We start from the raw sequence: 12833 nt of genomic DNA on the forward strand, positions 1-12833 counted from the left end.
AGGGAGACAAAGTACCTTGTTCAAATTTACACATCTGGTCTGTATTAGAGCTGGAATGTAGCCTGGTTAAAAGTGAAAGCCAAACCCTGGCTGGCGTAGCTCAGTGGATCGAGCATGGGCTGTGAACCAAAGCATCGCAGGTTCGATTCCCAGTCAGGGCACATGCCTGGGTTGCAGGCCATGTCCCCAGTGGGGGCCACGTGAGAGGCAACCACACATTGATAAAAAAAAAAAAAGTGAAAGCCAGTATTATAATCATGTAACAGTTTTAAATGTACACTTGGACGGTCCATATGGCATGGTCAAATTAAGAGAAACACAAGTGATAGAAGCCAGTCAGACTCTCGGATTCATAGCACACCTGTGCGCTCACCTTTAGTTCCTCAGACACTTTAGATGTGACGTTAGTGTCAGACTGGGTTCAGGTCTCAGCTTTGCTAATTACTAATGGTGTAACCTGTGATAAAATGACCAATCCCCTATTCCCCCTTCTGGAGGATGGGAATGTTAACACTGACCCCCGGGCGTTCGAGAAAATCCGCTAAAGGATGGCAATGTCTCTAAATTGCAGAGCACAGTGCCTTGTGGCTAGTAGCCCCTCAGGACACGCTAGATCCTGCCTTGTTCTTTCCCCTCCAGGCTGCGAGGAGAGGCAAAGTGTCACTTGAGCTCCCAGCCCCACCCCCTCTTCTGCATATTTTGTGGGGTCCTGGAAGCTATCCTTGCTCTAACTTAGCGTTAGGGTGGGTGAGAGGATGTGGGGCAGGGGTTAGAACTGGTACCTGGGATCCTACCCAATACTAACAAATTTCTTTTCTGTAGCACACTGCTCATCCAGTGGCCAAATCTAGACACCTGAGAGACTGTCACCTTTCCCCTCTCATTCCTCTCCCTTGGGATTCCATCTCACCGGGGCTCCTAGTCTGACCACTTCCCACCCCCTTCCATGGCTCACCAACAGTACAGCGTTGCTCCAGCCCGCAGCCTCATCTCATGCAGTAGTACCGGGACTTCCTCCACACTGGCTGCCAGAATATTCTTTCTAAAACAAACTTGACCACGCCACTTTCCTGTTTAAAACTAACTGTTTTCGGGACGGGGTGTAAATTACTCTGTCAATCATCCAACAAATACTGGGGTGAGGGGGATTACTGATTGGCTAAACGTTCTTATAGGTGTACAGTGAGCTGCACAGTGCGAAAGCGCTGTCCACACGGAGCTTACATTCTAGGGGTCCCCCACCGTCTGGAGCCCCGCATCCATTCTCTTACAGTCTTACTTTCCCAAACTCCTTCCAATTCATCATGCACTCTGTCTCTTCACCTGCCAAGCCTTTCCACGCTGCGCTGAGGGAGACTAGTCCGCTCCTGACTGATCCCTGCAACCCGGCAAATTGAGGCTCCTCTTTCGCTAGCTAAAGCTTGATGCCCCTCCCCTGCCTCTGGGGATTGTGAGCTAAGAGCCAGGGGTAGGAGGCCTGGGCGGGTGCCACAGCCCCTCGCTTGGGCTGGCCCCCCTCCCCCGCACAGGAAGCAGGGAAGGAGTGCGGGCCCCCACCCCAGCTAGGAATGCCCTGTTCCCAGGTGAGCCACCGCTGCGACCAGGCCCCCAGGGAAGGAGTTGTTCCAAAATGCGGGCGCCCAGCCCCGGCTGCAGCTCTTCCGTCTTTCCGCACGGTGGGTCGTGGTCAAGTGGCGTCTGGACTGAACTCCAGCAGGAGTGTCTCCAATTCGGCTCCAGAGGCTGGCTCTCTTGTTGGGGCCTGTAGGCCTCAAGAGCAGGGAGGCGGCCTGGGGGTGGGAGGGGAGGGCCTCTCTAACTCGAGTGACTGCGCCCTGTGTCCCAGACTGCTGGACCGCTCCACCTGGAGCCGTTCACTCCAGAGCTGCCCCCGGGGTTTCATGGGGAGTAACTGCTCTGCCATTCATTTCCTTCCCTGAGAAACGCCCGCATAATCCAGTCTCCCCTTGTCTGCTGCAGACAGTCCCAGTGTCCTGCCAGGTCTATGTGCTCACATCTCCTCACCAGTCTCATGGCTGGTTTTCTCTTCTGCAGCTTTTCCCTTCAGACCACCCTCCATCCCAAACCCCTGTCTATCCAAGACACCCTCTTTACTACAGTGAACATCACTGCCTACCCTCAGGCTGCAAAGGGCATGCAGGGCATGTCACAATGGTGGCCTCCTTGCTGACTTGCCTGCGGTCCCCCTGTCTCTCCCTGGGATCCAGTCTTCCCATTGCGTTTCACACCTGCAATTCCCGTTGCCAAGAAGGCCCCTCCTTCATTCATCCAAAGAGATCCTCCACAAACGTCACATTAGGGAATCCTTCCCCCAAATTTAGTCTCTTTCTCTTTGCACCTGCAGCAAAGAGCAACGGATATCCCCTGGTCCAACCTAATTCTGGCCACGCTGCCTTCATTGTCCCTACACATGCCTGACTCCCCTATCAGACTCCACGTTTCTTGAGCATGCAGTCTGGGTCTTGTTCTCTCCATCCCCAGGACACACCGGCCTGGCCCAGAGCAGACATCTGCAAATATTTTCTTCTTAATGAATAAATGGAAGATCATAAGCATTGGGTAGATGTGTGTGGTGAAGGGGATGGACAGTTGAGAGCTCATTTAAGTATTCCTGGAGGACAGGCTGACCAGGCTTTGATACAGGGGAGACGTGTGATTTGGTGCAGGGAGAGGACCTCAGGGAAGCACCAGAGTGATGTACTCTGTTAATTCAACAATCATTGAACAGCTTCTATGTCACGCCTCAGGGTGGGCACAGGGCGTCTTGGTCCGCACTCAGATGGCTTCCCCTGCAGTAGAGGAGGAAGGCAAGATAGGCAGTGCCAGGATGGAGTGCCAAGTGTCATACCGTGCATGCAAGGAGTTGTGGCAGTTGAGGAACACTTAACAGGTTTGAGGGGCATGTCAGGCTTCCCAAAGAGGACCACCACCCACCCCAAGACCAGAGGGAGGGCCAGAGAAGAGATCAGGGGGCAGTAGAGAGAGGAGGCTTTGAGCTGAGCAGGGCCTCGTTGTGAAAGGCTTAACTGCAAAATGAAGGAGTTGGATTTTATCCTGAGGGCATTGGGGAGCCACTGGTGGCTTCCAAGAAGCTAAGGAGTGAGGTGATCTGGTTCCACAGGCCACCGTGGTGCAGTGTCTCTCTTATGACCCCCTCCTCTGAGAAACCCCTGAGCCCCTTGACAGGCTGGTTCCCTCTTCTACACTGCCTTAGCACCCTGGTCACTTCTCCTGTGTAGGGTGGAATTCTCCTGCTAGACTGAGTTCCTTGCAAGATGAGCCCAGGTCTTCATCTGCTCTGTGTACCAGGCACCAGGCACCAGGCACCAAAATCTTGCTTATGACATAATGTTTGCTGAATGAATGGATTGTTCCTTTTTTCCCCTGCATTCCTACAGCCCTTACTCTCAGTTCCATATACTTTTACACCTGGGACCTAGGCATTATGCTAAAAATGGCATTTAATTGGGAAGGAGGAGACCTGATTCAAATCCTAGCTCCACCATTCACTGAGCTAAGTTGTTTAACTATCCTGAAACCTCAGCGGCGCCCCCTGTGAGGTGAGTGAGGCACCACCAGGAACAGAGTGAGTCCCCACACACATGCAGGAGCCTTGCTTTCCTGGAGAGCCTGGAAGTTCCATAAAGACCAAGGGTTTCCCTCAGCACCCAGCTCAGTCTGAGTTGACAATGAATACAACTCTTGGTCGTGATGGTCAGGAGAAAGCAGAATACAGAGGGAACTTACAGAAGTTTTCAGTCTTAGCCTGACACTTCCAAGGGGTGTCAGTGACCGAGAGCAAGGTTCTCCCCATCTCTGAGTCTTCTCTGCCTTACCTGGCAAGTGGGGTTAGTGAACCTTACCTGGTAGTTCTCACAGGGCCAGTGGAAACTACAGAGGTGAAAGTGCTTTGTGAATGAAAGAAATAACAGTAGATAACTGATCATTAATTAAAAAAAAACAAACAGCGAACTAGTGTTGATGAGACATGTGTGATAATTAGTAGGTATAACCCAGACACTTGCTGACTTCCTCTGAAAGGTGGAGAAGCTGGGATACTGCTCTTTCAGGCAACAGGGGCCAGGCTAAGATAGAGGTGTTTGGTCCTGCTGGATTCAGCCTTGAGGCCCAAGAGAGGCTGGGATGGAGGAGGTCATGGGGAGAGAGTCCTTTGGCCCCATCTCCTCCCATATTTCTCTGGCTCACAGTGCTTCCTGTGTTAGGTTTTGAGGAGCCCTGGTATGAGAAGCTCTGAAGAGTCCCAATGGCTTTGGTGATGGGACCACTGACACCCCTTGGTGGAAGTCTGGCCTGTGGGAGCAGTGAACCCACAGTGCTGCCCTGATAAACTTCAAGTGCAGCCCCTCCCAGCCTCTGACGTGTTGGCGTCAGGGTTTATGGGAGAGGGCCATGGTTGTCTTAGCTCTCACCCAGATCAGAAGGACCTGGGACTGTACAGAGGCACTGAGCCTAAGTTTCCTCCCCTCTAAAACAGGCGAGGGTTAGCCCCGACTGACCGCTATGGCTCAGGGGCTGTGTGTTCTTCGGCAAAGCCAAAGGCCGCAGGGAACAACGGTTGGATTCCGGTCAGGGCCCAGGCCTTGGTTGAGGATTTAGTCCCCAGTGTGTATGACAGGCAACCAATCGATGTCTCTCTCTCACATCGATGTTTTTCTCCCTCTTCCTTCCTTCTTTCCCCTCTCTCTAAAAATAAATGAATAAACTCTTTAAAATGAGCGAGGATTCAGTGGGGAGAATCAGAGCACCATCTCCCAAAGTCTTCAGGATCAGAAGAGAGCACACAGTGAAAAGCGCCTTGCGAACTTTTTTCTTCCATACGCATTCACTTCTTTGTTTGTTTTCTCTCACCTCTTCCTGCCCCCGTGGGAGCTGGGCCTGCTCCTCTGGTTGGGGCCTGTCAGAACCAGGAGCCCGAGACACCTCAGCTACAGCCCCGTCCTGAGGTTGTGAGCGTGGCCTGCTGGACAGAGGAGCCTGAGCCTGCAGTGGGCCCCTTTTGTTCTTCCTTCCCCTCAGGTAGCCTCTCTCCCCCCGGCCACCCCTGGGGTGGGGGTGTCACCCCTTTCCAGTGTTTTTTATTGCCATGGGGCTCACCCCAAAATATTGAAAGTGGCTTTGTAATTAAAAAAAAAAAAGTCTCATCTATGACAAAGAACCCAAAGACAAATGGCTCATCTTTCAGAAGGGGAGAAGGGCCCATACTTTTTGTACCCTGGGTCATGGGGGTGCCCGGAGGGTCAACCCCCATGGGCTGGGGGGAGGTTTGTGCTACCGGGAAAGGGGTGTAGTCAGAGAGCCCTGGGAACTATGGTTGTGCGGGTTCACTCACTTTGCTGTTGTTCTTTCCCAAGACACTCAGCTTCTGCAGCTGTGTCTTTATCTCCTGGGTCTCCTGCATCTGCCTCATCCCAGCCAATGAAACCATGTTGGGAGGGTGCAGGTGTGGCCGGGTGAACTCTAGGGGAACAGGAGCTACCTGGTTTTTAGGAGCCTCTTTGGGACATTTTGACCTTGGGAATCCCTTGCCTCTCTCCCCTGGGCTGCAGGTCATTGTACCAGTTTCTCCATGACCAATGACCAGAGTCCTCCCCAGATGAATGAATTTTCCTGGAAGGATGTTGCCAATGCCTTATCCCTGGCCAACATGATCCTGGGGCTCTTCTCCATCTTTTGCAGCTTCTGCAAGTAGGTCTGGGGCCCAGCAAAGTCTCAGCCAAGAGCTGGAACCAAGGGCATGAGGAAAGAAGGGGGGAGTCTAGAGAGCCAGGCGCTGAGGCATGGAGATCAAATGGGGGCAGGAGAACGTGTAGTGGGTGGGGAGTCAAAGGGCCAGGGTTCTAGCTTCAGTTCTACTGCTCACCTGATGTGTGACCTTGGCTAGGTTATATTCCTGAGCCTCAGTTTCTCCATCTTTAAAACAAGGAGCTTGCACTATGATCTCCATAGTTCCTTCTAGCTATAGCAGTCTAGTATGATTTTCATGAGAAAATCAAAAGGTTCTGCTTTGGTAGACTCTATATAACCCTTGGATAGGCAGGCTACCATTCAAATTTTGATTGTAAGTAAGAATGCATGATCTGGTGGGATACTGAAAATTAGCACTGCTCTGGAAAATCTGAGACGTGCATATGGGCCCCCAAAAGTTGTAAACAAATGAAATTTCTGTAAGTTGAATCATATTTCAATGCCTCGGCAAAGTGACTCTTATAGATAAATTCCTTTTTAAAAAAATATTTTATTATTTATTTTTAGAGAGGGGAAGGGAGGAAGAAAGAGAGGAAGAGAAATATCAGTGTATGGTTGCCTTTAATAGGCCCCCTACTGGGGACCTGGCCCGCAACCTAGGCATGTGCCCTGACTAGGAATTGAACTGGTGACCCTTAGATTTGCAGGCCAGTGCTCAATCCATTGAGCCACTCCAGCCAGGGCTGATAAATTCTTTTTTTTTTAAGATTTTATTTATTTATTTTTAGAGAGGGAAGGGAGGGAGAAAGGGAGAGAGAAACATCAATGTGCGGTTGCTGGGGGTCATGGCCTGCAACCCAGGCATGTACCCTGACTGGGAATTGAACCTGGGACACTTTGGTTTGCAGCCTGTGCTCAATCCACTGAGCTATGCCAGCTAGGGCTTTGATAAATTCTTTATAATGCAAATAACATCCTCCGAATCTGTTTGAATCTCTGTAATCACAGCAGATGACTCCTCTGGATCTGTGTCTCATCCATAAAATAAGATGAGTTTACCTGATGATATTAGCTTGAAAATTTTATGATTCTCTAAGTGTGGGCTTTTGGAGTCGTAATGTGAGGCATACTTCAGCAGAAAATCCCTGTCTTCTTAGTTCAGCCTGAGCTTCTCAGGGTGTGGTTTTTATGCTCTGGGGGTGGGCCCAGTTCCCTTTAAACACATGGGGTTAGGTCTAAACAAAGAAAATGCCGAGGTTGTTTGGGGACAGCTGAGGTCTGGGGTCAGGCTCTCTGGTGGCTTCTGCTGGGCAGCCCAAGCATGGCAGTCAGAGTGGAGACTTGGGAATGGCCTCCTTGGGCAGGTTTGCCAGAGGCTGTGGTGGCTGCTTTCAGAAGGTCTGGGAGCATGTTCCGGACAGAAGCACAGAATCCTTAATTGTAGGGTCTGATAGAGCTCTTGGTAGTCATTTATAGCATCAAATACATGAGACAAAAACTGATAGAATTGCAAAGAGAAACCGATGCATCTACTATCATGGGTGGATATTTCAATAATCCTCTATTATAGAATCTATCAGTAATTGACAGAGCCAGAAGGCAGAAAGTCAGTAAGGATATAGTTGAACTAAACAGTGCCATCAGTCACCTGGGTCTAATTGATATTTGTGGACTCCCTCATCCAACAACAGCAGAATACATATTCTCCTCAAGCTCAACAAGGTAGACCACATTCCAGGCTATAAGACATACCTTAACAAACTTAAAATATTAGAAAGCATATAAAGTATGCTTTCAGACCACATGGAATTAAACTAGAAGTCAATGACAGACAGATAACTAGAAATCCCAAAATATGTGATGGTTAAACAACACAGTTCTAAATAATATATGAATAGAACATGAAGTCTCAAGAGAAGTTAAAAAATATTTCTAACTAAGAGAAAATGAAAATACAATTTATGAATGTTTGTGAGGTACAGCAAAAGCAATACTTAGAGGGAAATTTATAGTACTAAATGCATATACTAGAAATCCACTCTGCAACAGATGACATCGAGAGAATTAGAATACAACCCACAGACCAGGAGAATATCTACAAAAGACGTATTTGATAAGGGACTATAACCCAAAATAATAATTAAAACTCAATAATAAGAAAATAAACAACTTAATTTGAAAAGAGCCAAAGACTTTAACAGACACCTCACCAAAGAAGATATACAGATGGCATATGAGCATAGGCAAAGAAGCTCAACCTCATATGTCATCAGGGGAATATAAATTAAAACAACAGTGAAATACCACTATGCCTCTATCAGAATAGCTAGAATCCAGAGCACGGACAACACCAAATGCTAGTGAGGATATGGAGCAATAGGGATTCTCATTCGTTGTTGGCGGGAATGCAAAAATGGTGCAGCCGGTTTGGAAGATAGTTTAGCTGTTTCTTACAAACTAACATACTCTTACCATATGATCTAGTAATTACATTCCTTGCTATTTATTTAAACTATTCATAAACTGGTATGAATTGAAAACTATGTCCACACACAAAAAACTGTACTTGGATGTCCTTGATGTTTTATTCATAATCGCCAAAACGTGGAAGTAACCAAGATGTCCTTTACTAAGTGATTGGATAAAAAAACAAAACAAAACTGTAGTACATTCAGACAATGGAGTATTATTCAGTGTTAAAAGGAAATGAACTATTAAGCCATGAGGAAACATAGAAGAAACTTAAATGCACATTATGAAGTGAAAGAAGCCAACCTGAAAGGCTACATATTCTGGAAAAGAAGACAGAGAGAGAGTAAAAAGATCAGGGGTTGCCAGAAAAGGGGAGAGTGTGTTGCGGGGGACAAGAATAGGTGGAGCACAGAGGATTTTCAGGACAGTGAAAATACTTTATATGATATTATAATGATGGATCTGTGTCTTTATGCTTTTGTCCAAATCCATTGAATGTACAAGCCAAGAGCAAACCCTAAGATAAGATAAACTATGGATTTTGACTGATTATGATGTGGCAATGTAGGTTCATCCTTGGCAGGTACCAAGAACTCGAATGTACCCTTCTGGTGAGTGATGTTGATAATGGGGGAAGTTATGCATATGTGGGAGGAGGGGGGGGATACAGAAAATTTCTGTATTTGCCTCTTAATTTTGTTGTAAACCTAAAACTCCTCTAAAAAAGGGACTCTTAGAAAACATTGAAAGGAAGGAAGATCTAAAATCAGTAACCTGAGCTTCTACCTTAGGAAACTAGAAAAGGAAGAGCAAATTAAATCCAAAGTAAGAGGAGAAAATAAACAATAAAAATTAGAGCAGAACTCAATGAAACTGAAAATAAGAAATTAATAGAGAATATCCCTGGCTGGTGTGGTTCAGTGGATTGAGTGTGGGCCTGTGAACCAAAGGGTCAACAGTTTCATTCCTACTCAGGGCACATGCCTGGGTTGCAGGCCAGGTCCCCAGTAGGGGGCGTGTGAGAGGCAACCACACATTGATGTTTCTCTCCTCCTCTTTCTCCTTCCCTTCCCCTCTCTCTAAAAATAAATAAATAAAAATCTTTAAAAAGAAAGAAGAAATTAATAGAGAAATTCAATGAACCAAAAACTGGTTCTTTGAAAAGATCTGTAAAATCGATAAACCTCTAGCCAGGCTGATCAAGAAAAAAAAAATGAGAAGACACAAATTACCAGAATCAGAAATGACAGAGGATGCATCTCTACTGATCCCATGGACATTAAAAGTGTAATCAAAGAACATTATGAACAACTCTATGCCCAGAAATTTGATAACCTAGATGAAATGGACCAATTCCTTAAAAGACTTAAGCTATCAAAACTCACAATAGGATAATAGATAATCTGAACAGGCTTATATCTATTAAAGAAATCATTTGGCACAAACCCCTTATTTTGCAGATGGAGGAACAGAGGCCTAGAGAAAGGGGGAAATGGTTTACATGAGAACTCACAGTAATGTGGTTGCTGAGGCTGGGCTAGAACCTAGGACCTGTAGGCCAGTAAATATGCCTGAAATTTGGAGTTGGAAGGGGGCTTAGTGATTGCCTGGGGGTTTGGGGGCACTCCTTCAAGACTGTGGATTGAAGGTATGAAAGGAACGTAGGTGTGTGTGTGTGTGTGTGTGTGCATGGTATGTAAAGCAGTGTGCAGCAGAAAGGATGTGAGTGGGGGGAACTTGCAGGGGTGTGTATGTGTGCACGTGTTGGTGCACTGGAGGTGGAGTGGTGGTCCAGTGGAGACTATGAAAGAGCTGTCCTTTTTGGGCCTGCTGGCCTGCGCTTTAGGAAATTCCACTGTGCCTCCTGGATGCTTCTGATCAGCTTCCTATTAGACATGGTTATCAGGACAGTGACCAGACACCTCAACATCTGCTGTAAATCGGGTGAGTACTGGCCTCAGGACCCTAGTCACTGACCCCAGGGGCACCCATGTCAGGTCAGCTCCTTCATCTACTAACACTACAGGCCTTCACAGACACCATTCTGTTCATATCCCTCGAGTTGAGGCCGGACCCCTCCGCCTAGATCTGGCTCCTCTGCTGGCTCACTTACTGATCTCTGGCCATCCTTGGCCTGGCTTTCAGTTTCCCTGTTGTCTGCCTTGCATCCCCGTTCCAGGCTGATCCAGGAACTGGGAGTAGGAGCAGTGGCTGTGATGGAGGGGGAGAGGGAAAATGAAACATTACTGTAAGCAGTGCAGCTGATTGAAAATACACTAAAATATTTCTGTGTCAGATTTTGCTTGAAATAAAGCATTCTAGAGCTTATTAATTTGTATCCAGTTGTAGTCCAACCCTTGCACATTACAGGATGGACCTAAGACCCAGATAGGGGAAGCTTTGCCTAAGGCCACATGGTCAGTCTAAGGAAGAGCCAGAAGGAGACCAGTCTTTGATCTGTAGACCACCCTGGGGGAGTAGATGTGGTTGGCATTGGGGACCTTAGACCCTGCTTGTCACCATTCCAGCACCCCCACCAGAGGGGACTAATGTGTAAGGGTAATAATGTATACCCTCACGAGTATAAGGGTACGTTCTAACCTTGGCCTTCTGGAGCAGGAGCTGAGCTGAATGACTTTGCTGTCTTCACCACCTGTGGCCTGGCCTCAGCCCTGCTCCTAGGCATGGATGGGCCTCTGAATGGGTTCCTGGCCGTCATCTATGTGTTAGCTACTTCTTTCCGCCTGTGTTTTTATTCAGCCGGTGAGTGGAACACAGTCTTATGGCTGAACTAGGGAACCATGGAGGAGGAGCCAGAAGCATGGGGTGCAGTAACCGACTGCTCCCCTCCCTTTTATCAAGTCCTTCTTCCTTCCTTGTCCTGTGCCCTGGACCCACTGGATGCTGCAGGCTGCATTGGCAGAGCCCTGGTCTGGGGGCTGGGGGCCCTTGGTTCCTGCGCAGCTATGCCTTTTTCTTGCTATGTGACCTTTGGATGACGCACATGGATTCGGACTGTAGAACGAGAGGTCATGCTCCTGTTTCCCAAAATAGATGGAGATACTGAGCTCCAGCCAGGGCAGCTGCCTAAGACCCTAAAGCGAGGGAGCACAGATGCAGACCAGCTCTCAGAGCACCCTTCTGCAGAGGCTTCCTGGGGGCCAGGGCCACACCTGCTCCTAGCTGCCCACTTTACCTTGGGGGTCCAGTCAAAGCCCACACATCATCTCTGTGAATAACTAAATACTTACTTTATGGTCGGCCACTGGCCTGGGATTAAGGGGGTTTGGAGCGTGGGGCGGGGGAAATCCAAAGGGACAAGGGCTTGCTTCATGCAGATACCTTGAGATCAGCAGCAAACAGCTAACCCCCATCTTTCTTTTCCTTAGCAGGCACCCCCTTCACATACAAGGGTCTGCCGTGCCCCTATGCTTCCTGTGTTTTGGCCTCCACCGCCCTTCTGACCAAAGGCAACACGTTCATTCTCTCTTGCATGGCCTCACTTATGATTCTATTCATGATGGACCAGAGCTACTACCCGCATGACAAAATCCTGGACTCTGAGAACTGGAAAAAAGTGGTTTATCTGGGAGGTGAGTGGGGATGGAAGAGTAGAGGGTGGGAAACACACGTCAAACAGCTTCATAAAAATTGAGCGTATCGTTTTCTTCTTCCAGGTGTCATCATGCTGTTTTTGTCTCCATTCTCGCTAACTGCTTTCTACTGCCTGATGTGGTCGCTCTCCTACATTTTCTTTCCAGATGCTCTGTGGGGCAAGGCAGTGTGTCTTAGGGTGCAGCACTTAAGAAACTAAATAGCTCTGAGACCCATTCCCGCTGGCCTCTGTGGGGTTTGTGGCAGCCTGTTGGGCCAACCTCACCTTATCCTCACTAAATCTTTCCCTGTTCCTGTGTTGTGCTTGTGGTAGGTGCATGTTGTCTTGGACCAGAACAGCCCAGTAGGACCAGCGACCTTCCCTTCCCCTTTATTCAGGGATCTGAATCCCTTGAGGACAACAGTTGTTTATGTCAGATGGAACAGAGTTTTTTCCAAGCTCGAATGGGGCTGTGTTTGAGTTCCAGCTCTTTTACCAGTTGGGGACCTTGGGCACTAAGGTTAATAATCCCCTGGAAAGGAGTGAAACCCTTCAGAACTGATATAGCTGCCACCTTGGCCCTGCTGATTGTTAATTACTGCAGTGGTAGTGGGGGGCTCTGCTCACTAGCGCATTTCTTTTTCAATTACAGTTGACCTTCAATATTATATTAGGCGTACAGCACAGTGATTAGACATATATGTAACATACGAAGTGCTCCCCTGATAGGTCTACTGCCCATCTGGCACCGTACAGTTCCTACAATATTACTGACTGTATTCCCTGTGTGGCACTTTACATCGTCGTGACTGTTTTGTAACTGCCCCTTTGTACTTCTTATCTCTTCACTTATTTTCACCCAGTCCCCAACCCCCCTCCCACCTGGCAATCAACTCTACATCTGCATTTGTTTCTGTTTTGTTTGTTCCTTTGGTTTTTAGATCCCACATATAAGTGAAGTCATATGGTATTTGTCTTTCTCTGTCTGACTTAATCCATTTAGCATAATGCCGTCTAGGTCTGTCTACGTATGTTGTTG

General features: G+C 47.9%; 1 protein-coding gene across 3 annotated transcripts; it reads left to right on the top strand.

Moving 5' to 3' along the window:
* Nucleotides 1-238: 238 nt before the first annotated feature.
* Nucleotides 239-12833, top strand: TMEM269 (transmembrane protein 269). 3 transcript variants are annotated; one of them, XM_036025874.1, is made up of 6 exons: nucleotides 4834-5058; nucleotides 5589-5727; nucleotides 10046-10143; nucleotides 10819-10962; nucleotides 11589-11792; nucleotides 11877-12833. In XM_036025874.1, exons 2-6 carry the CDS (start codon nucleotides 5609-5611, stop codon nucleotides 12011-12013), a joined length of 702 nt encoding a protein of 233 aa, XP_035881767.1. In that variant the 5' UTR covers nucleotides 4834-5058; nucleotides 5589-5608; the 3' UTR covers nucleotides 12014-12833. The 3 variants fall into 3 exon arrangements, with proteins under 3 accessions (XP_035881766.1, XP_028369299.2, XP_035881767.1); XM_036025873.1 differs by having other exon boundaries at nucleotides 239-5727; XM_028513498.2 differs by having other exon boundaries at nucleotides 239-5727; nucleotides 11592-11792.

This window comes from Phyllostomus discolor, chromosome 5, assembly GCF_004126475.2.
Source record: "Phyllostomus discolor isolate MPI-MPIP mPhyDis1 chromosome 5, mPhyDis1.pri.v3, whole genome shotgun sequence".
Taxonomy (NCBI): Eukaryota; Metazoa; Chordata; class Mammalia; order Chiroptera; family Phyllostomidae; genus Phyllostomus; species Phyllostomus discolor.

Bases quoted from the DNA above. Each gene is read 5' to 3' on its own strand.
- TMEM269 (XM_036025873.1), top strand. From the start codon at position 5,609: ATGACCAATGACCAGAGTCCTCCCCAGATGAATGAATTTTCCTGGAAG. The intron at 5,728-10,045 runs GTAGGTCTGGGG...CCTGCGCTTTAG, and splicing joins ATCTTTTGCAGCTTCTGCAA to GAAATTCCACTGTGCCTCCT. The intron at 10,963-11,588 runs GTGAGTGGAACA...TCTTTTCCTTAG, and splicing joins CCTGTGTTTTTATTCAGCCG to CAGGCACCCCCTTCACATAC.